The sequence below is a fragment of the Nannospalax galili genome, unplaced genomic scaffold, assembly GCF_000622305.1.
Source record: "Nannospalax galili isolate Female #2095 unplaced genomic scaffold, S.galili_v1.0 scaffold39, whole genome shotgun sequence".
In the NCBI taxonomy this organism is placed as follows: domain Eukaryota; kingdom Metazoa; phylum Chordata; class Mammalia; order Rodentia; family Spalacidae; genus Nannospalax; species Nannospalax galili.
The window spans coordinates 5,290,833-5,315,339 of NW_008346683.1; the positions used below are offsets into that span (position 1 = coordinate 5,290,833).

Genomic DNA, 24,507 nt, shown 5'->3' on the forward strand with positions numbered 1-24,507 from the left:
GGAAAAAATATATTCTGCACATGAGACAGAACATGTGATACTTGTTTTTCTGAATCTGGCTTATTTTGCTAATAAGCGTGGACTACCTCGGGACTTTGCACATCATCCTTGTGTAGGGACTATGCTAATTTCTACATTGCTTTTCTGAAGTGGGCACTAGCTTCCTGACACACAGTAGATGTTCCAAAGGTTCTTGTTAACTGGATGAATGAAATGACGCAATGTCTGTAAGGCTCTGAAGATCAGTGCAAAAATCGTAACTAATAAAGACGGTCCAATATTCCACCCCGAGCTACCCAAAGGTAGTTAGGAAACAGAGGCATTGGTTATCTTCAAATAATTTTTAAACATTTTAAAATTTAGTTAGTATATGCAGTACATGCGTTGGCAATAAAAGAATGAAAATGCTACCATGCATGCTGTTTAATAAAGTTTTTATTACAAAACAAAACCATGTTAGGAAAGCCTCAAAAGTAGAAGTAAACATTTAAGTAAAAGTCAAATAAACATGCTAAGAGATATGATTTAAAAATCCTATAAATGTACTTGCCTAAATCCAGACTTCAGATTTTTTTTTTGGCCCCTTAACAAAAACAAAGCAGAACGCCCTTCATTTTCAATGCATTTAAAAATGTCTGCACATTGTATTCCTGCAGGCAACTGCAGTATAATCAAGTACATACATGAAAACCAGCTGGATTACAATCTGACAGAAATGTATACCACACAATCAGCATACAATTCACCTTAGAAAGCAACAAAGCCCCACACATTGAGCACTGGAGGCCTTTCTACTGCGACTCTCCCCACTGCCCACTCCTCAAAGTGAGCATACTGAAAAACAGAACAAAACACAAACTACATCAGCATCACAGAAAGAAAACCGAAGTCTTCAGCATCCTGTTGAAGACAGGTTTCTAAGTACTGGCAAACTTGGCAGAATGGGAACGTGAGAGAAGATGGTTGTAAGACCAGTATTTGCTCTTGGGTGCAGTCCACTTAGAGATGCCTGAATGGACCGGATGGTTCACTAATATATCAGTCCTTAGGGGAGAAAACCCTGATATTCAAATCCCCACAAATGCCAAAGATCAGAAGTAATTTATCCACACAATTATGTCCTAGAACTTCATAATGCTGGAGGTCACAGTGAGAAAAAGGAGGCTGAAGAAGAAAGGCTCGCTCTTTTTATGAACTAGGTAGTTCTCCAAAATTTACTGATGCTCAGTGGGGCCTTGGGAAACAGAACAGTCCAAAATAGATTTCATGCAACTAATGCCCTTTCTAGCCTGAGCACCCTCAAGCTGCTTCCTGCCACGTGTCAAAGGAACACGTGATTCCAGAATAAGCAGACTTCTCTAAAATCTCAAGGACAACTAGTGGCCGGTGGTGCCGGGTTCCAGTCATGCTCAGGAATGGCTAATGATGATGTGGTTACAACAGTGCAAGGGTTCACATAGCAAGAGGGGCATCTGCTAGTTAGGTTATGTTGTTAAGGAACCTCCAAGTTACGGGATATGGTAGTGCACACCTTTAATCCCTGCACTTGGGAGGGTTTGGCGGGCAGATCTCTATGGGACTGAGGGGCTACAGGCAGACCTTGTCTCAAAAAATCAAAAAAGAAAAAAAAATTAAATTCAAGTTCAATTGTTTCTTCAGATATGAACTTCATGGAGAATGGGATCTCATTTTATTGTAAACTTCCCTTCTTATGAAGAAATCAAACCAGTCCTGCCTTACATAAAAACATTAATATCTTATATAACCCATCAATGGCCTGAGAAATGCAAGGACATTCACTAAGAAATTTTTCCAAACTTGTTTTTCTCAGATAGCAAGTTAACTTGTAACACAAGTTACACTATGACACATCAATAAAACATAACTATACATTTCCAATAATTATGTTTATTTCCTGTTACTCAGAATATGAATTCCCTTGGTTATCCTTACAATTGTCAGCCCTTTACGATGTACCAAAATTAAATATCATTAGATGTGATAACCACAATGAGGAAAACAACTCCTTTCAGGCAGAATTGAACAGGCCAAATATAAATGCTTAGTATAATTGTTTAAGAAACACAAGTATTACATAGGTAATATAATTACAAATTGCTTTTTGTTCATTAAACTATCTGCTTTAAACTTGAAATTGGTACGTAAAAGGAATCTATGAGATGTGCAGCTCTTCTGTGAGGCTAACATTACCAGGTTACACAGATTCAGTCTAATACTGCTCCATGGACAGCACTGAGAATGTGATGGGTCTACAATGCCATCAATAGAGACAGAATGGGTACCAAGGTGCTGGAGTTCCCCTCTCATCTTCAGTGTCAGTTTTTCTTCAGTTAGTTAGAAGGGAAGCATCTACTTTCCCCATGGCTTCGTTTCCGAAGAGCAGTTTTCGGAATATATTTGCATAAAACAGTCCATACACTTGTTTGTTGAGATTCACGATGTTTGTATACTGACAGCCCAGCACTTCCAGCTCCTGCTGAATGACATCAAGGCCTCCTGGCACAGGAGGCATGCTTTTCTGAGGGCTTGGAAGACAAAGTAGGCTTTTCATGTACAACTGGATTCGTTTATCTAAAGGGAAAAAAATAGTGTCTTTATCTGTCCCATTATTATTTTAAAAAATAAATTTTTTTTTTTCTTTTTGAGACAGGGTCTCCCTGTAGCCCCAGCTGGCCTGGAATTCACTATGTAGACCAGGCCAGCCTTATATATACATATATATGTATGTATTCTCCCCACCCTGGGCAGAGTCTTCTTGTAGCCCCAGCTGACCTAGAACTTGTTATGTAGATCAGGCTGGACTTGAACTCACAGAGATCTGCCTGCCTGTGCCTCCCAAGTGCTGGGATTGAAGTCCTGAACCACCACACTGGCATTTTTAAATTTTTTAATGTATTTTTTCACATGTATGAGTGTTTCACCTGCATATACGTAAATGCATGTGTGCAATGCCCGAGAAGGCCAGAAGAGGGTGTCAGATCCTCTGGAAATGGAGTTACAGATGGTTGTTAACTGCAGTATGGATGCTGGGAACCAAACCCAAGTACTTTGCAAGAGCAGCCAGTGCTCTTAACCTTGTCCCACTGTTAAAGTGTGTAATTTTTAAAAGCAAGCAATAAGGTTCCCACTTGCCTCTGCTTCTACTCTGGTGTACTGCAGTTCTTCCCGTTAAGGAATAGAGCATGTTTCCCTATTCCTCAAAACTCAAATGACCTTGTGACCCACTTTTACTAATACACAGTGTTCTAGAAATGCCAACATGCCAGCTCTATGCCTAAGCCTCAAGACACATGGTTGACATCCCCTTGGCCTACCATCATCATGTGAATAAGGCTGAGCTTGCTGAGGATGAGACCAAGCGGAGAGAAACCCAGCTCTCCCCATTCCACGGGAGAGACCAGGCAACTCCCAAACTCCTGATAGAGCCCAGCCAAGATCAACAGGACTACCAACCTAAGCCATAGCTAACATAAATGAGTTCAACAAGACCAAAGAAATACCTAGCTGCCCTACAGACTTGTGAGAGGTTACAAAAAAATTCAGGCTATAGCGTTTTAGGGTAACTTGCTATATAATAATAGCTGACCCAATTTGAAAAATAGTGCTTTGTGAGGCAGACTCTTTTACAAAAGTCAGTCCTCAACACCCACCACTGTTACTGAGGCTAAGTTTATAAATTGACGCTGCCAATTCAGCCAACATCATGTTTCTTTTTTTTTTTTAATGAAATCTATTTAAAATCTGGGATTTCACAGAGAAATCCAAATTTTTGGTTCTTTGTGGAAAAAAAATGTAGAAATCTAGCACACTTGGGAGTTCAGCTTAACACAGAACAAGCACGACCACACTTCTAGGTTTCCTTACGAGAGTCAAAGTTTACACCTGTTGCTCTGCTGTAGTTAAAGAACACACTCTCAGAAACATCCAGTTTGTTAATAAATTATCCAGTCATCCTGCACACAGCCGACAATCCCTACCTGCCTCACTGCATCTTCTGTGGAGACTGCTACATAAAAACAAATGTACACACAGATTAGACCACAGTCCTATTGGACAACTAGTGCTGTGCCAAGCTGGCCCATTCTAGCACATGAAACTTTTTACAAATACCAAACTGAAAACAATGGGAGGCAGGGCAGAACGGAGCCTGGAGAAGGCGAGCAAGGACAACAGAAGCCTCACCTGTGCATTTCAACAAGGAGAAATTATTCATATATCACTTAGGCAATTGAAAATCACATCTCAAAAATGTACCTGGTTGTAAGCATGCATATATTCTATACAGCAGGTAACCCATAGATAATTTTACCTGGCTTTGGTTTGGTTTGAAAGAGAACTCCCTTTATAATTACCTTTTCAAAAGGTTGCAACACAGAAGTGTGATGCTCTTGACAAACAGCGCATCAGCTAAGTACAAGGAGGCAGAGTATGGGTACCACGAACAGGGAGAAGGCCCAAGGCCAATGCTGGCCAACTCTCCCTTATGTGCCAGGGATCTAAATGCTTAATTTATGCTAGTTTCTCTGCATGTAAAAACCCAGCAGACTTTCTCTTCAGAACGCCTGAGATCTATCTTCAGCAGAGATATGATCCAAATACTTTGTCACAGGAAGGTTTAAAAATGAAACCCTTTCAAAACTGCTGTTATGCCAACAAGTGGTTCTGCCTCCTCTGTGGACAAGTCAGTTTTTAGGCCAAGACTACAGGAGAATTTGATCAGTTAGAAGTGGACAAATGGAGTCCCTGCCAAAGGTGTGTCCTCCGCTTCCAGAGTCAAAGGAGAGACACTCAAGACAGTCACTCAAGTAGCCAGGGAAATGATACTTCAAATAAGATTGAAAAATACTTTTAAGGTGCAAAAGGACAGGAAAGTTGGCCCAGGGAGAGCTGGGAAACAAAAGCTGCTTTACCAGACCTTCAAGTGGCATCTCCTGCCTGCCCGCCCCACCCCCTACCCTTCTTGACAGGCTTAGGCCACTCGGTGGGGCTCCAGCTGACTCAAGCACTGAGCAGAACAGCTAGGAAGAGGAGCCCTGGAGCCAGACAGGAGAGGTAAAAATCCCAAGTCTGTCCCAGCTAGTTATGTGACCTTGGGCATTCTACAATTATTAAATGTCATCTAAGGGCAGGCTCAGCACAGCGCAGAAAACAAACATGCCCCGTGATCATGAGGGCTGCATACTGATAGGGATCCAGCAGCATGTGTCTGTGTCTCAGACCCCTTACCCTCCTCTTCTTCCTGGAACATAATCTCCCAGAGTTATGCTCTCACTATGAGGGCAGACACAGGTCAGCATATGAAGGTGTGAAGGTAGGGGCGTGACAAGTATCTTGCCAGTTACTATTACCAACTGTCTCCTCCTAGGGCAACCTCTACTGTCATTCACAATGCTGTACCCCAGCATTGCTCCTTTCTGGGGTCAAGATGAAATCTTGGGCCATGCAAGCAGCCTGTTCATCCTGAACCCGTGGTATTCTATGATCCCAGGGTTAAGGATGAGAAAAAAAACACTGGAGCAATAAAATGTATCTGCATTTTTAGGGCAACCAATGATGCACTGGAAAGCTCACAGATCAACTCTGGAATGTTAGTGCGTTCTAACTGTAAACTCTTTCCCTCTTTCTAGTCTTGGTTCTTCAACCTCTGTAGTCACCACTTGCACTTTACAAAACACCAGGCCTTCTCCTTTCGAATGGTAATAGGGCCCTGACTGTGTATGGGAACCATGTCTCCCCTGCTTAATCAGGTACAGACTGTCCCCTGACTCTATCCATGTCTCAGGATTAAGTACCTTCTCATCTGATCACCATGACTGATTCAAAGGACAGGATATGACCTACAGTTAGGCCAACTGCAGCCAACAAGACTCACAATGGATCACTGTTTGAGCTAACAGAAAGTAGATTCCTGATTTTTGTTTGATGTCAAAGATGAAAGCTATAGCTTACACCATCTTGCTGTGGAGCCAGCCAGCCCAGAGGAAGGCAGTGATGAGACGCGAGTGGGAAATGAGGGAGCTCTGATCACACCCTCTCAAGAGCCAGCCCTACCCTGGCCCTCTCAGTTACAGGAGAAAACAAATCTCCTGTCCTGGCTAAGTTTTGGGAAGAGGGAACCTTAACTGAGGAATTTCTTCCATTGGAGTGGCCTGTGGTCATGTGTGTGAGACATTTTATTTGCTAATAGATGTAGGAGGGCCAAACCCAGTATAGGCAATGCCATCCCTGGGCAGGGGAGCCTGGGCTATGTAAGAGAAGTAGCTGAGCAAGCCAGGGACGCAAGGCCATAGGCAGCATTCCTCCACATTCTGCTTCAAGCGCTTGCCCTGAGTTCCTGCCTTGGCTTCCTTTAATCATGGGCTCTGATCTCTAAGGCGACATAAACTCCCCTATCCCAAGTGGGTTTTAGTCATGGTATTTCATCACAGCAACAAAAATCAAACTAAAACATACTCTCTTTACTTAAGCTAGCGGAGGCATCATGATTCTTTGTCACAGATAACAGAAAAGCCCTAACTGATACATTCTCCATATTCCCAACTTGCCAATATAGCTGGACACTGAGAAAACTGTTTTCCTGGCCAACAAATACAAAGAGAACCCAGCCATCATGCCTTCTAGTTACAGCCCTGACTGGGAAGGGGGCCTCGGTGTCCTCCAGCTTGCTCGGGCAGAACCATTATCTTTCTATGGAGACTGAGAACTGGTGTGAATTGTGCATTCATCCAGGAATTTCACGTTACTGGCATCACTATGTTACTTTCTTCATAAAAATCTACGGACTGGAAAGTTAATATGCTCTGAAACACACCCACCCACCCCACTACATAAATACAGAGAAGTAGCAGACCCAGACCTTTGAATATATTAGTATTTCTTTAAAATACTTCTAATAGTTATTCTCCAAAAGTATAGGTTGAGTATCTTTTATCCAAAAATGCTTTGGGTCAGAAGTGTTTTAGATTTTGCTGGTATTTTTTTTTTTTTTTTTGGTTTTGTTTTAAAATATTTCTGTAGGCTTGATTGGTTGAACATCCCTAATCTGAAAATTCAAAATCCAAAATGTTCTATTAAACAGAAGCTTTTATTAATGTGTTTAAGACTAAAACATGACTGACATGTAAACATTAGTCACGTACAGCAAGTTAAAGCAGATTGGAACTGAAGTAGACACTAATTTTTAAAAAATGCGGACTTACTAATTAAGGTCTTGATAGGGTTGTCCTTCTCATCAATGCTTGAAAACTGACCAACAAGATTAGCTTGAACCTCAGCATTCAAAGTGGGTAAGCCCCTTTCTTTCAGGGTCTTATTAACCTCAATACAAGTCTGAAGACCAATCGAATTCAGGGCTTCCTTCAAGTTAAAGGTCCTACAAGACACACAGCAAAAAGCATCAGGGCAAATTTTAGTTCTTCAGGCATTTCTGCTCTGTTTTTAAGTATAGGAATCTATTTCATATGCTTAATCAATTTTCTTTTATGTCAACAATACTTAATTCAATTAGTATTAACAGAAAATAGTAACTCTCCCAACCACCAATGCTCTCATGCAATAGATTTTTAAATGCTTTAAAGCGTGCAATTATGTACATAGTGTCTGAATAGGAAAGCAATGGAAGAAAAGTGTGGTCCCCCAAAATAAATCCCATCTACATGCAGGTTACCAGAAAGTGACAGAAAATACCAATTTACTTCTTAAAATAGGCCATTGGTATGAGTGGATTCATTCAGAGACATTTGTTAATGTGCTTGGAAAATGGAATAGAATCGATTCATTTTTCTATGCCCACAGCGGTAAATCTATAATACCAATAAAAACAACAAACAAAGATATTCAGAGGCCAAAATACCTGAAACTTGAGACTGATGATGATCAAAGGCAATAAACTCCCCACTACTACTTTCAAGTAACTGAAGAATAATCCCAAATACAGAGTCCAGAAAATTACAAACAGTAATTAAGGAACTGGTCATTTGGTCAACCAGAAAAAGGTGGAATTAGTAAGCACTGCTAGAGCCGCACTATTAAAGAATGATAACTAAAAATGATATTATCCAGAAGTCTTTAGAGTAACCATGAAAAATGTGAATTAAAGAATGAGGGGTGCCTAGTGCTGGGAAGCAGCATCCTAGTGGTGGGAGTGAATTAAGACATAAGCTCTGGTGTTGTGCAGACTTTAGTTCAAATCCAGGCTCTACCACTGAACTTCCTTATATGCCTATATTAGCTTTTGGTAGAATGTCAGGTGTACAGTAAATGCCCAATGAGAAGAAGGAAAGTGGTCTGTGGTCACAGCAATCAAAAATCAGTCCTGGGTGTCCTGCCTTAACTGGAATCTGCTATACATCCACGCTGACCTGACTTTGTGGCTCTGAAATCCAAGGGTAGATTGTTTCAGTAAAATCTTTACCTCCTGATTTTTTATCCACTAAAAAGTGTGCTTTAATCAGTGAGTTCTTAGGCTAAAGGAAAAATTAAATTTTAGCATAAGCCAAGGCTTTCCTACTTAAAATAAAAGCCAAATCTTGATGGTTTCTGAGATTCATCACCAAACTAGATGCAAATGACATCTGGCTCTACTGGTGATTTGGGATTATGTGCTTTTTTAATATCATGAATGTTATTACTCCATCCATAAGGAACTTTTTACTTGGGCAATGAATGTATTCATTTTCTATAAAGGAATAATGTTCAATGAAACTGTAAAGAGGATGATTTAACCCCTGAATAGCCATTAATAGGTAACATTCATTAGCACACGGTACACATCTGCACTAAGAGTTTCACATGAATCATCTCGTGTTCTCACAATTCCAAAATAGGGACAATTACTATTTTCTCCCTTTATGAGTATGTGAGTATGGGCGTGTGTTCACTTGTATGCTCAGGGAGAAGCCAGAGATTGACTTTGGGTTTTTTCCTTTGTTGATCACACCTTATTTTTCGACACAGGGTCTCTCACTGAACTGGAGCTCACTGTTTTGGTTAGACTGGCTGGCCAGCGAGTACCTGGGATCTGTCTGTCTCTGCTCTCCCCACCAGCACTGGGGTCACAGGCACACTCCACTACACTTACGCATGACTTTTACATGGGTGCTCAGGTCCTCATGATTGCATAGTAGGCACTTTACCACAGAGCCATCTCCCCAACTTCTATTGTTCTCTTTTCACAAGTGAGAACATGAGGCTCAGAGAGAACTGTTATATAACCAGACATAAGACAAGAGCAGAGCCAGGTTTAACCTGAATACTTGATCTGAAAGCTAGTCCTGTTAGTAACCAGTTTTCATATGATTTGTATTAACACTAAGCAGCACTGGATGCTCACTAAATGCTTAATAAATCTAAATTTCTGAAAAGTGATGGTTACTCAGTATGAAGAGATGTTGAGACAGACCAACTACAAAGCCAAAGGAAAGGTACTTTTTCAGTGTGGGTCATGGAATACGAACTAATACTTTTTCAGTGTGGCAGGTCAGCATCAGAGTCAGCAGAAAGGGCAGAGCCTCTGTCAGTCTTGGGTTGCCTTTTCCTAACTGCATAGCCCAAGGCAAATCCTATTCTTTGAGTTTCAGCCCCAAAAGAGAAGCTTGAACTCTGAACCACTTAGACTCCTAGTGTACGTTTTATCTAGGCTTATGTGCTGAGTAACAGATGGGAAGACAGGTGCATCTCCTTTGAGTGGGAGGAATAAAGACAGACCCCTAAGAACACCTGAAAGGGAAGTGGAGGGGGAGCAGACCCACATAAGAACCTTAGGAAACCTGGCCATTGACTAAACTGTCTTCTGACTTGGACAGGGTCTTCATGGGATGGGCCTACATTCCCAAATCCAAATGGATTCTAGTATTAAATGAAAGAATAATATTGGAGGTGAATTTAGAAAAAAACAAACAAACAAACAAACAAAACACTAAGTAGGTCTGTATCTGACAGAATTCTCTCCATTTCTAAAGACTTTATAGCAGATTGGATTCATTAAGCCAGTAATCATTTTACTGAAGAAAAAAAAAAAAGATAAAGCAGAGTCAAATCTGGAAAGCCCCCCCCCCTTTTTTTTTGATCTTTTTGAGACAGGGTCTCCCTGTAGCCCCAGCTGGCCTGAAACTCGCTTATATAAACCAGGTTGGCCTTGAACTCAGAGATCCATCTGCCTCTGCATGCTGGGATTACAGATGTGTGCCACTATGCCTGGCTCTGGAAAGCCCTTTTGGACAAGCAAATTCTTAACATGGCTCAGTGGATTCTGGTTTTTGTTTTTTCCACAGCACTGTCAGAGAGAAGCACTTGTACACACCCACTACAGGGAAACACTAGATTCATCCTGGCACTTGTCATGGAAAACACTTCTGCCTTCCTAGGAAAGAATGGCAAAAGATACTCCAGAAAAAAGAATGTGTCAGACAAGTTTTAAAGTGGTAAATATCACATCTGGATGACAAAGATTATACTTGTTCTCTGAAACACATGCACAGCTTTCACATGTGAGGGAGCAGATACAAATACAAAGAACTTACTCTTTATTCATGCCTTCAAGCAGAACAGCTGAAATCCTTTTTAACCTGTTTGCAAGTTCAGGCAGGCCTTCTGTAAGAGCACCCACCATGCTGTTGGTAATTAGGAACAAGCAGGCAATAATTTTCAATTGATTCAGCTTGTCTGTCAGTTCCTGCAGTCGTGTTCCATCTGTCATGAGTGTCTAGCATATTAATTTAAAATGTAAAAATAGAAAGGGAAGCACAATACCATGAAAATGTAAAATAAGCAATTCACAGCCAAATTCCCATTTTTATCTGATCTTCGTAAATCCATTAACTAAATGTAACACAGACAGGCCAGCTGATTCAAAGTCATTGGAAATCCTGGGAGAAGAAAAGAGCCACTCACCTCTGGTAAGACTTTTTTCTGGTAATCCCACTGTAGTAGCTTCAAGTAACTATTATCTAGCACCAATATAGGACTCAGGCTTGGCATGGAACTATTTTCAGCTCCAGGAGTTACAGCAGTCTCAGAAAGTAATTCATTTACAGATTCTTTTATCCATTCTGTAGTTTGATTGAGAGCATCTAAGAGTGGAAAAAAAGGCACATATTTGGTCCTTTTGTTTATATATTTCACGCAACAGACTGTTAGGTCCTTGGCATGAATGAAAAGACACTGCTATGCCCCTAGTACCGATGGACAGGGAGGCCCATAACTCACCACTGCTTAGAAGAGCAGGTGATGACTGCTGTAAGAGGGGAAGAGGGAACAGGGCTTGCTCAGGAGAGTAAAGAGGAAGCACTCCCTAAGTGACACCCAAGGCATAAGGCAGACAGAAGGAAAGGCCGGCATTCTAGCAAGGACACCCACATAAAGAACTGAAATGACAGCAGATGGTCCATTCTGGAAGATGTGCAGCAAATCTGTATTGATGGTACATAAAGGACCAGGGAAACGGAGAAATTCTGAACGCTGGTTATTCAGAAACCAGCTTACAGAACAAACATCAAACCCAGCTCACAAATGCCAGACTCAAGGCATCGATTATTAAACATTTTAGGGTCCTGAACCTATCTGAGTGTCTGACTGGAGCTATGCTTTTCCCAGGATCCATGTGCATGCCTATGTTTCCATATCCATGAACAATTTTCAGCCTCTTATCAGATTTGCAGACTCTAGGTTTCAAGCACTAGCTATGGGAAATGAGGATTCTTTGCATTAGTATTTTTCAACACGGAACTGATCTGATCAGATGTATCTGTTAGGAAAATCACTTGAGAAGTGGACAGGATGAGTGGGAGGGCTGTAGGCTGCTGCAGCTCAGAAGAGAGTGAATGGACAGGGGCAATGGAAACAGGGAGCAATGGTACACAAAGAGAAATATTATTTAGTGGGTCAACCACAGGTCCTAAGGGCCATTAAATACAACAGAAAAGAAAGGCTGGTAGGATTACTCTGGTATCTCTGCCTTGGATAGCTGAATAAATGGTTGTGTCATTATCTTTGTGCCCAAGATAAAGTAAAGGCTAGAGTGCTACTGACATACAGCCCTCCCAAGATTTTTTGGAAGCCATGGCTGTCTTCTGGTTGTCAAATCCACAATCGCATCTAAGTTCATCCTCTTTTTAGCCTCTCTGTAACAGCGTCTCTGAGAATAACCCTCTGGGAACTCCTCTTGGTTTCTGTGGCTCCTCTACCCCTGGTTTCCTCTAGCAGTCCTGATTCACAGCCGCCTTCCTCTCCCTCTGCTGTCCCCCACACACTGATGCTTCCAAGGACAACCAGCCCACCTCCATTTGTTGCTCTTCACTCTCAAGTCTAGTCGACATCTGACTCATTTTCAGGGTTCCAGACCCCTATCTCTAGTGCTCATTTCTCCCCTAAGCTTTGGATTTCCTCATGTGAATGAGCAAGTGGGAAGAGAGTCACTGAATACGAAGTTGGGAAGAGGTGTCCAGTAGCATACTGCTACACCATGTTTCCATCATCAGATAAAGGTATAAAGACCCTCAAGATTACAGACTACAGACAACAGTGAGATTATCAGAAAGGAGTGGGTTTTTAGTATCTTTTTACCTTTGCTCTTTTTTTTTTTCATTTTAAAGCCAAATGTGGTGGTGCACACCTTTAATCCCAGCACTTGGGAGAGGCAGGGGGATCTCTGTGAGATTGAAGCCAGCCTGGTCTACATAGCGAGTTCCAGGCCAGCTGGGGCTACAGATAACCCCATTTTTAAATTTTGTTTTCCACACATATAAATGCACATACATACTTACAGACATACAAAAAGGTGTTCCATTCCTGTGTCTACTTTGGGCGGTTTTGACCATTTTGTGTATCTGGGTTACAATTACTCCGAACAAGATATAAACCATTTCCAACACTCCAGAAGTTCTCTCTTCTCCCTTTCTAGTCAATTTGTACTCAACTAATTTGAACTCAACTGCTAACTTCAGGAATTAGTTGACCTCTTACAGTTAAATGTAAATAGAATTAGATAGTGCCCAACACACTTTTCAATCCTCCATGTTCTCTTATATATCATAGTTCTTTTCATGGCTTTAAAAATGTCTTCATTTTGAAATAGTTCAAGACTCAAGAAGTTGTTTAAAAAAAACAAAACAGCACAGGGTTTCTGCATGCCCTTCACATAGCTGCCACCATGATAAACATCATACATGACCAGTGTACTTTCAAAACCAGGAACCTGACAAGTACAATATCATTAACTTAGATAGACTTTACAGTTTTTACATACATTCTTTACGTATGGAACTCATTATATATATGGTTTAATGTAGGCATTAGGATACTGAACTATACATTCACATGCGCGCGCGCGCACACACACACACACACACACACGCCTTCTTCCTGCTACCTCTTAATAGTTACTCTAATCCTAATCTCTGGCAACGACTGATCAATTTAACTGTCTATTCAAGAAAGTTAAAATCAAGCAACAAATAACTGTTATGGGATGAATGCCGAATGTGTACCCTTTCCCCCTCCCCCATTTTTTTACTTTGAAGTGGTAATTCCCAGCATGATGGCATCTAGAAATGAAGCCTCTCAGAAGTTAACTAGAATTAGATGAGGTCACAAGGGGGTTCCTCAGGCAGCATTGTGCCTTTCTAAGAGGAGACCTACGACAGCTTACTTTCTCTTTCCACATCTACATACCGAAACACAGATAAAAGCAGCACCAAGAAGGTCTCTGAAAGCGAAGGCCACGGTGCTCACTAGGCAGGGCATGGTGGTGCATACCTACAATCCCAGCAAATGCAGCAAATGGCTCCCAATTCACTGCCAATCACAGCCATCACAGCCTTCTCTAAACAGAACCCAAGCCAGTAGAGACACTTTATTACTTGTGATGGATTTAATGAGAACAAACCATTTCAGGAAAGAGGCCAATCAGCACCAGCCTCCTCTGCAACAGCTTCAGAGTAGTATGGGAGTAGAGAAGCACTTCTGTGGAGTCAGGTTTGTATTGCAGGTGAAAAAAAATCTCAATTAAGGGCAACCTAGTATCAAAGCAATCAAGGTGTGATGCACAATTTGTGTGATACCTTCTCCCCCTGGAAGCTAAGTGGCTGGTGAATTGGTTGGAAGCATGTCCTCTGAACAAGACAGAGCTACAGTCTGTTCTCACACATAGCAGCATGCCTTGGGAAACTTATTGCAATTCCACATTTGCTGTTCCATTTCCACGTCTGTAAACTGGGCTTTTATAATGACAGTCCCTTCCTGCAGCTGTGGTAAGGATTCAAGAAAGGAATACATGCAACACTTAAGAGTCATTTTGGCACACAACAAGTGTCTAATAAGGGTCAGCAATTATATTCACTCCCCAACACCTCAAAGGAGGGGGTAAGACTGTCTCCACTTGAACTGGTTTCGGTATGTGACGCACAGGAAGTCTGAGCCAGGTTTTCTGCCCATCACAGAACAGCTGTGTGACTTGTTGCTGTGTTATCTCAGGCAGAATGATCTCTATGGCATAAAACAGGTAGACTATAAATAGGGGTTGGTTAAGACTGGCTTTAAGAATGTAGATTGGGGGGTGGCGCTGGAGAGATGGCTCAGTGGTTAAGAACTCTGGTTGTTCTTGCAGAAGACCCAGGTTTGAACTCCAGCAGCCACATGGCAGCTAACAACTGTCCAAAACTCCAGTTCCGGGGAATCCAACAGCCTCTTCTGTTCTCCGAGGGCATTGCATGACACAGGTACACTTACCTACACACAGGTAATACATGCATACACATAAAATAAAAATAATAAATACAATATTTTTTTAAAAGAATGTGGATTTTTAATTAAAAAAAAATTGTAGGTGTATGAGTGTTTTGCCTATATGTTTGTAAGTGCGTTCTTGTCATGCAAAGCCCACAGAGGCCATTAAGAGGGTGTTGGATCCCCTGGAACTGGAGTTCCAGATGGGTGTTAGCAATCATGTGGGTGCTGGGAATTGAACCTGGGTCCTCTGAAATAACAACAAGTATTGTTAACCACGGAGCCATCTCTCCAGCCCCATAATGTGGATTTTTTTGCGGGGGAGGGGAGTCTTTTTGAGACAGGGTGTCTCTGTAGCTCCACCTGGCCAGAATTCACTAAGTAGACCAGGTTGGCTTTGAACTCACAGAGATCTGCCTGCCTCTGCCTCCCAAGTGCTGGGATTAAAGGCATGTGCCACCACACTGGGCAGAATGTGGATTTTTTTAAAAAAGACCAGTTAGTGCTTTAGTTTGAAGAAGTGGAATCTCAGCAGATCCCCTTAAAAAAAAAAAAAAAAAAATCAATGCTCCAAAGGAGATGCCATCCAGAAAATAAACCCAAACTGAAAGCTAGTTTACGCAGCACAGTCAGTATCTGGCAAGGCCCAGTCCAGAAGGAAAGACGAGAAGGAAGTGGTGAGGCTGGAAGGGTGACACTGAACCTGTGCCGCATACTTGGGATGACTTTGAAGACAGTGGCAACTGTCCAGAAAAGTTGATCTTTCACTTTAAGCAAGTCTAATTATCAAGATCTGTACTTCTGCATTAAAAATGTGTCACTAGAAATGTGAGGTCTTGAATCCATTTCATTTTAAGCACATGGTACTTAAATATTACTATAATACAGATTACGATTATTAATGCCTAATGGTTGAACTAGAGCAGAACTTCCTTAATATTAGTATACTCCTCTGACAACTGACTCCTCTGACAATGGAAAGACAGCAAGCAGGGAGAGGGAGGTATTTGCCATCCACCATGGCTAAATGAAACAAGAGGGTTTCAGACACAAGACAATCCCAAGAGGCTGAACTGCCACTAGATTTTCTTCTTTACTGAAGCCCAGATTATCCTAGAGCACAAAGAAATTTCTTTGGGCCATCATGAAATGGATTGATTTCAACTCTTGACCTTCAGCAGGGTATCTTAACCTTGGCACTACTGGCATTTGGGGGCTGGTTAATGCTTTGCTATGGAGCGCTGTTTGGATCACTAGGATGTTTAACAGCATTCTTGGCCTCTGCCTTCTAGATGCCAGTAATATTCAATGCCCTCTCCCAACAGATTGGACAATCAAAAGTGTCTCTACACACAGTTCATTGCGAGGCGGGGGGCAGGAAAAAAACACCCCTGATGGGGAACCACCAACTTAGATGATAATTAGTATTCATTTACTTTTGATCACAAGACTTTCCACTAACTTTGAATTGCATTATCTCTTACATCGTGAATCAAATGAAATCATACTGACGACTATTTCAGAGGCTTTAGAGGTAATTTTTCTACTGGGCTTTCTGCCTTAGGGAAAAACTCACTTAATTTTACCTTAGACCTAGTTCTAAGATTTCCCACTAGAATCAATTGATTTTTATATCACAGGTCTCCTAAAAGCATGTATTTGGAAGACATTAGGTGGTACTGCTAAGGGAAGACTGAACACAGGTGCAGATTAAAAAATGAAAAAGGAACAGGAGAAAGCAATGAAGACTAGGTAGACACTCTTCCTCAGACTGGCACTTGAACAGGGATAATTTATGAGTGGCTGTTTGCTGCCCTGAAGCCATGACACCCCCAGAACCTCACAGCTGTTTCTTCTCAGTTGGTAAATGCTTTCTTGCTTTGCTAGCTCTGTTTATAAAGATGTAAAAGACTTTAAAAGATACCCAACAGAGAAAGTGGAGTGAAAACCAAGAGGGTGTAATCACAATGTGGCAGCTAATATGCATGTGGACTGCAAGTTCAACCATTTACAGCTGACACATTTAAAAGCCCATTTAGTTATTTCCAACAAAAGCAACAGTGTGGTTTAGCTGCTCTCAATTCTGGCTGCCTTGAGAAATACCAAGGGAGCTTTAAAAAGAAAAATAATGATGCTAGGCACAGCTTCTGGAGATTGTGACTTAATCAGGTTAATGTGGTGCTTGAGCATCTGTGAGTAAATGCCCCAGGTGAACCTGCACAGGACTGGTAAAGCAGAGGGCACGTGTTTACAGTAAAATGCCTGCTTCTCTCTGCTATCTGCTGAGATTTCACTCCCACAAGCTGGTACACATAGCACTAAAATGAAATATCCAAAGAAAGAAACAAAAGTCATACTACTGATGAGATGTGACTCTGAGGTCACTGCTGAGCCTCCTCCTCCTCCTCTTCCTTTTTGAGACAGGGTCTTGTATTATAGCCCTAGCTTGCCTGACACTATGTAACCCAGGCTGGCTTCAAACTCAGCAATTCTCCTGCCTCGAGTCTCCTGAGTACTGGGATTACAGACATGCCCCATGATGTCTGGCACAGTGTGCTCTTTGAAATGCTCCTAACTGCCTTATATACCAGGCAAAGATAATCATAATGAGATCTATTTCATAGGAATTTAGAAAGAATAATATGAAATAAAGTTCATAAAACATCAGTTATCTAAAAAAATATAACCTTTTCTTTCTGAAGATAGTTCATTATTCTTTATTTAAATTTATTTTTATTTTATGAGTGTTTTGCCTGCATTTAAGTATATCTATGTGTGCTGATCCCCTAGAACTAGAGTTACTGATGGTTGTGAGCCACCATCTGGGTGCTTGGAACTAAGCCCAGGTCCTCTACAAGAGTAGCCAGTGTTCTTGACTGCTGAGCATCTCTCCAGCCCCACCCCCATTACTCTCTCTAAGGGTAACTTAGCTGTGGTACCAATATTACCTTGTTAATGCCTACCGTATACACCTAGTCATTGCCCAAGTTTCTGAGTATATTCCAATATGAAAATCTTTCCTTAGGTAAAATAAAATTTTATCAGAAGTCAATTTAGAAATTGACAGTACTTTGTATTAATTTCTGAAAAAAGTTATAAATATATACAAAAGTATATATACCTTGGGCCAGGGAGACGATTGAATAGGTAAAGGTACTTGTTGCCAAAGCTGATGATCCAAGTTCAATCTGTTGGACGCACATGATGGAAGGAGAGAACTGAACCCTGCAAGCTATCCTGACCTCCACGTGTGTGCTGAGGCATGCGAATATGTATATTATATATACACACACACATACACAAAGTAAATAAATACAAAAGAAACAGACACCAAAAATCTAACAATACTTGTATCCCGTGTAAGATGATGTGTGAGACTTTTATCTTGACATTAGGGCACAGAGACCAACCTCCAGAGTGACTCAGGATGTAATTAACAGCTGACATGTACTCTGCTTCCTGCATGCTTGATTTCTCTGGCTGAGCAAAAATGACTCAAATGCACAGCTGGCCCTGCAGTATTCTTAAATCTCTGGAAAGAGCCAAGCATGAGCGGTGAAAACACACAGGTTATCTGAGTTTTAAGGAAAGATGCAAATAATTTGAGATAAACAGTTATAACTCAACCCAATATAAAGGAATTTGCCCAAGATTTGAAGCTAGCTTGATTCAAGATGTGGCTAGATTTACACACGAATACGCACACACAGAGGCACCTAGACTTGAGTCCCATCACTGAGTCTCAGGAAGCTGATGCTAAGAATAAAGTTGAGTTCAGCCTTCAGGCTGGGGTTCTATTCAGGCTCTGTTTATCCTAATCCCTTTCCTATGAGAGCTAATACAGCCCTTGAAGTCACAGAATTTTTGTTACCAACAGAACCTTAGCAGTCATCCAGTCCCACTTGCCAGTTCATGCCTGGGATCCTCTACAATATACCCTTCTGATAGTATTTTGTTCCAGGATAGGCAGGATTGCATGTGTTAAAATGCATATGGTTTGAGGCAGAGACACCTACTAGCACCACCTAGAGCCAGTACCTTAACTTCTATTTCCTCATTTGTAAATAGGAGGCAATGACAGCACCAACCTCCTAGGACTGCAGTGAAGCTTGAATGAACTAACCAATGCAGTGCTTACCATATAAGGTCACAGCATTACCACTAGCAATAATGGGGCCTATTCCAAAGTTTAAGCAGCTGCAGTTATTGTTAAGGCCCAAACTACCTGCCTGCTACTTCCTCATGAGGATTTTAGTCTGCCCTACAGAGAATGTAATCAAGGTCTCTAAACTGCTATCCAAGGGGCAGGTGGTGTCACGACCCACATGACACTCCTTGTTAGCAAGCAGAACCTGCCCATGTTATGACAGAACATGCTCATGTGGCCCTCCACAATCTATGTGCGCTCCGTGGGTATGCTCCACTTGCAGGAGTCCATTTAAAGTGGATTTTGCCCTGTGTACATAAAGCTCCTGTGTTATCTTGTGACTGAAAAGCTCAATCCACTGAAAGTGGGTCAGGGGGAAGAAAATTACCTAACTCAGACTTAGATTGTGATTAATTAAATCTCAGAGGCTGTTGTCAAGGGTTTGTACAGCATGCTTACTAGAATGTCAGTTCTTTGGAGACTCCAATTGTATTTTTCTTTGTCCACTCTAGAGCCATAGCACCTTAGCAATGTCTGGGATACAGCAGGAATAAATGAATGAGAAAAAATTAGTGCTTAGCACATTTCCTGGGACAGTGTAAACTGTAAGTTTGTGATGTCAATGTCAACTTTAACAAGTTTAAAAGTCATACTACATAAACAGGCAAAAGTCATAGTATCATATTTTCACCCAATTTCAAAGTAAGTACACATTATATTATACTTACTTGGAATTTCTCCCATAATTTCCTGGAACTTGGTTCTCTCATATTCTACCAACTGACGCTGAATGTGTGGTCTAATACTCATAATGGCAAAATTTGCCATATCCATTTTCATGAGATCCAAGACATGGAATATTTGCCTAAAAAATTTAGAATCAAAACAGAGAGGTGATTAAGGAGCTGAAATTGATGAACTATATCTGTATGTTACAGGGTAGATAAGATAAGCATCTTGAAAATGGTTTTGAAGTTTTAGCAGTCATTTGTCAAGGTCACTTGTCCTAAGGTTATAGCATATGTATCCAAATGTTCCCTACACACGTCTCAACAGTATTTGCTATAGCAGATATTTATGACATCCAGCCCATCCACTGTAGCCAGTCATATTCGGACAGAAGTACACAAAGAGAAAGTTCAAGAAGGAATTTTTATGTGAAAACCTGCTGAATTTTCTTAGAAGCCTGAACACAGTGTATAAGATTTCTTCTGCTAAGGAAACACGAATACACACTTAAGTAAATGAAAGATGAAATAGGGTCGTGAGGCACTGAGGGGAAACACTTCCTTTTAGGCTGGGCAGCCCTGTACTCCTATCCAGCTTTGCAAATGACCAAATTTGTGTCCATGCACAAATTATTCAATGTCTTTGAGCTTCAGTTTCTCATGACTGAACGAAGAGGGATCATCTTGGAAGCGTGCTATGAATAGCCAATGAGTCAAGGAAAGCACCCATGTTCACTGCTGCTCAAGTCACAAGAGCCAAGAAATGGAACCAGCCTGGATGAGTGTCATCTGAGGCGAGGACAATGAAAACAGGGCACGCATATGATACTGAATTTTACTGAGGTGTAAAAATATGAAACCTGCAGGAAAACGGAACTGAAAAAAACCCTGAATGAGGTATTTCATTCAGTGAAACAATGCTGTATGTTCCCTCATATGCAGATCATAGCTTAAAATTCTGAGAATTCTGTGCTTAAGCTGGAGTGTGTAGCTGTAGAGGCTAGGAGGAAAGGAGCTGGGGGTTGGAGGAGGCATTAGGGGGAAACAGAAAAACACATGGAATGAAGTGTAGAGGAGGGGTGGATACTATGCGTGAAAACGTTTAAACAGGGATGGGGCAGGAGGATGAGGGAAAGTTATGTGGGGGGGGTAACGAAATCAAAGGATGTATGAATGATAAAGCTATAGAAACCCACTATTTTATAAGCTAACTAAAAAAACAGGCTTTTTAAAAAAAGTTTAGAACGAAGGTACCTGCATGGCAGAGGAAGCTGGCACCAGAAGCCATGGCTGTTTAATTGTTGTTGTTGTAGTGGTTTTGTTGTTGTTTCTGTAACAAGGTCTCCTGAGTGCTAGGGTTAAAAGTGTGCACCACCATGCCTGGCTGGGTCTTAAATGAAAATCTTGAGGGCCCGGTATAGCACATCTATGAATTGTTGGCCAGAGAGCTCCCAAGAGTTCCCAAAACAATACAGTCTATTGTAACTGCTCTTAGTTGCCCAGCAGAACTAGACAACAAGACACTATTGCTAAAGACACTGCACACTTTGGTCTTAGGACACAGAGAAATCAAGCTGGAACTAGGCTGGAAGCTACCCCAGTGTTGGCTCGCACAGAGTGCCAGAAGGAACTAATCAGGCTGCGGTAAGGGAAAATTCATCAATAATCTTACTCAGCTGTGAATCCTGTATGCCATAATACCTACCTGCAAGGCAAGGATATGCCCACTGGTACAATAGTGCATAACTGTTTGGGGGTAACCAACCACTTTTTGATTGGATTGGAGACTTACTTCACAGGAGGGAATACACACCAGATACTGTAAGCCAAGTCAAACTCTATGGCTGGGAAGGTCATAGGCCCTAGGAGACACCAACTATTGTTTTACTAATCATACAGGTCAGATTGCCTTCTAAATATTTATGCTTATGCCTGTAGATTAGTGCTGCTCTTGACCTTGGGCAGAGATGCTCCTTTTATAGTGGGTGAAGGTTAATGCAGAGACATGTATCTGGTCTATGTGCTAAGTGCCCGATTGTAAGCAGGACATTTATATACCCCCTCTAAGGCCCAGGGAACATCACTAAGGGGGTGGAAAGACTGCATGAGCCAGGGAACGGGGAGAAGTGCTGTGAAACACTGCCATTCAGATACATGGCTGTTGAGAATTCTTAACACACACAGCAGCTACGCGTATCTGTGCAAGGCCTGCACGAGATTGGGTCCTCCAATATTCCATCAAGGATAGGGAGGCACCCATGAAGCCCTACCCCTTTGTGAGGAACTCCTGGAAGTTAATGGCGGCTGGGAGAGGGAGTGACATTTTCTTCAACAATGTAGCCACTGGTGAGTTACTCATGCTCTAGCAAATAACCCCCTCCCCATTCTTATGCAAGCAACCCTAACTAAATTCAGTGAATCAAAAAAACAGAAAAAACCAAAGGGGGTGGGTGGCATCAAGTGGGTACCAATCACCCAGCTAAGCACTAGAGATTGGACATCATATGCCAATTACATAGGTAACTAGGAAAAAGGCTTCTGCAATCTTCTAGAAAATACATAAGTGCTAACCTCAGCAACGCCACAATGTTGCTAGTAGCCTTCAACTCTCTGATATCGCCATCGCGGACAGGAGCACAGATCTTCCCCATCGTATTGATGACATAGTTAGCCAGACCTTGGATGTCAACAGCACTGTGTTCAGCCTGCTGTCTGATGAGATCTATGTCCAAAACTTCACAGATCTGGTTGTGAAGCCGGTTCCCACCAGGTGTCAAAAAAGAGAGAAGAATCTACACAGGAAAAGAAAAGTCAGCAGCATCATCACATGAACAAATGTGTCACTTCTCATGCCTGTGTCTAGATGCCCAAGTTCCCCATCTCTGTGTTATTTTGTACCACAGGAGACACCTTTGCCTGGGAAGTAAATCAGAGACGCTCCAATGTCTCTACTCTGAGAAGGAAGCTCTGTCTTCTGAATCAAAGACCACCACTATGGTGAATGACTGATGATTTCAGAATGGAAACAACTGGCAAGGATGCAGAATCTCTGAGAGCACTTCCAAAAGTCTCCGGGTAGTGAGGAGGAAGAGGAGCAAGCTGTAGATCACGGTTCCAAAAGAACTCTTGAGAGGAGTAAGTGAAAAAGCCCTATGAAGTCCTTGAAGTGTGTTTTACATATGGAGCATTAGTAGTCAGCTGTCCACTGAGTACTCACAACACGGTGGACGACTCTGTGCTTGTACACAGAGCAATGGCTGGGGAGTATGAGCTCTGAGCCAGAGACTCACAATTCAAATTCCTCTGACCCCTCCAAGTTTTATGATTCTGAGAAGGAACTATCTACATAAAAATGAATACAGTGCATGGCACAGAGCGAGTGTCTTGTAAATGCCTAAAAGAACAACTATCAGGGCTAGAGAGATGGCTCAGTGGTTAAGAACACTGACTGCTCTTGCACAGGACCCAGGTTCAATTCCCAGCAGTCACACGGCAGCTATGAACCATCCTTAACTCCAGTTCCAGGGGAATCCAAAGCCCTCTTCTGACCTCCCCGGCATTGCACCACACGGGTCTACTTACATTCATGCAGGCAATACACTCATACAAATAAAATAAAAATAATAAATAAAATATAAAAAAATAAATAAAAGAACTATCATCTCATATAATTCTTGTAACTATCCATAAACCTTCAAGAAATTCAAGCTTTTACAGGGTGAGCCCACTTCTAACCCAGGTCTAAATCCAAGGTGTTATTTGTACCTCAAGCATTTCCCTGAGCTCTGTCTGCTGCTCTATTTTCCTAGCCTCCACTCCACCAAGAGCAAAGAAGAGCACTACTAGTGACTGACTGCCTCAGTTTTTCAAAATGAGTGACCAATGTTATGAGATATGAGACTGTCTTTGGGAGGGGAAATGAACTGTTATAGTTTGTTTGCAACCCACCCCCAAATTCACATGTCAAAACCCAATTCCCAAGGGACTGTACTAGCGATGGAGCCTTTGCAACGTGATTAGATCATGAGGGCAGAGTCATCATGAATGGGATTAATGCCTTTACAAGAGACCCTAGAGGGTTCCTTTGCCACCTTCTGTCATATGAAGCTGCACCAAGAAGAAATCTTCTGTGACACAGGCCTTTGTCAGGCAGCAAACCTGTTGGCACCTTGGTCTTCAAGACTTCTCAGTCTCCAAAACTATGAGAAATTTCTATTGTTTATAAGCTATTCAGTCTATGGTATCCACCATACCAACCCCAATGGATTAAGACATTAAATACACAAACATCAACTTGCCTCTCTGATTTCTTCAAACAGTCTGATGGCATGTTCATACTGGGGAGGCTCAGCACTGAGATCTGCTTCCAAGACATCCCAGAAGGCCTGGTGAACAACATGCTTCACTTGGCTGGCTAGGCTACAGGAATGAAATGGACTAAGTATTAAAAGACAGATGTTTGCTATAGAACTCTTAGAAAATGCACTGAAAACCCAGAACAAATCTCACCCTTAATCCCATTGTTAAACTTTTAGCATTATTTCGCCTGTTCAACACATGGGCATTGTACTCACACAATAAATAACGGGGCTGGAGAGATGACTCAGTGGTTAAGGTACTTGCTGTACAATGTTGAGGATCAGAATATAAAGTGCACCATTCACACAGCAAGGCAGGCATCCCACAATGCTGTAATTCCAGTTCCAAGGGATCAGATACCCTCTTCTTGCCAACACACACACACACACACACACAAATACAACCTTGCCACCAATAAATTTTTTAGATGAATTTAAAAAAAGAACACCCAGTATGTACATTATAAACTTTTCTTCATTTAGTTCTCTAGAGTGCTTCCTCTAAACTCTTAAAATGTTTCCTTAACATAGC

The 24,507-nt window shown here is 41.7% G+C and overlaps 1 protein-coding gene across 2 annotated transcripts in view; it reads right to left on the minus strand.

Moving 5' to 3' along the window:
- Window positions 1-417: 417 nt before the first annotated feature.
- Tcp11l2 (t-complex 11 like 2) overlaps window positions 418-24,507 on the minus strand; it is a 48,246-nt gene continuing 24,156 nt past the window's right edge. For both annotated transcript variants that reach the window (XM_008843126.3, XM_017800621.2), the window contains exons 4-10: window positions 23,916-24,036; window positions 22,189-22,409; window positions 19,618-19,754; window positions 10,912-11,090; window positions 10,542-10,723; window positions 7,221-7,393; window positions 418-2,592 (exon numbers count right to left, since the gene is read on the minus strand). In XM_008843126.3, the coding sequence (XP_008841348.2) occupies window positions 2,348-2,592; window positions 7,221-7,393; window positions 10,542-10,723; window positions 10,912-11,090; window positions 19,618-19,754; window positions 22,189-22,409; window positions 23,916-24,036 (1,258 nt within the window). In that variant the 3' untranslated portion in view covers window positions 418-2,347. The remainder of the gene's footprint in view (window positions 2,593-7,220; window positions 7,394-10,541; window positions 10,724-10,911; window positions 11,091-19,617; window positions 19,755-22,188; window positions 22,410-23,915; window positions 24,037-24,507) is intronic.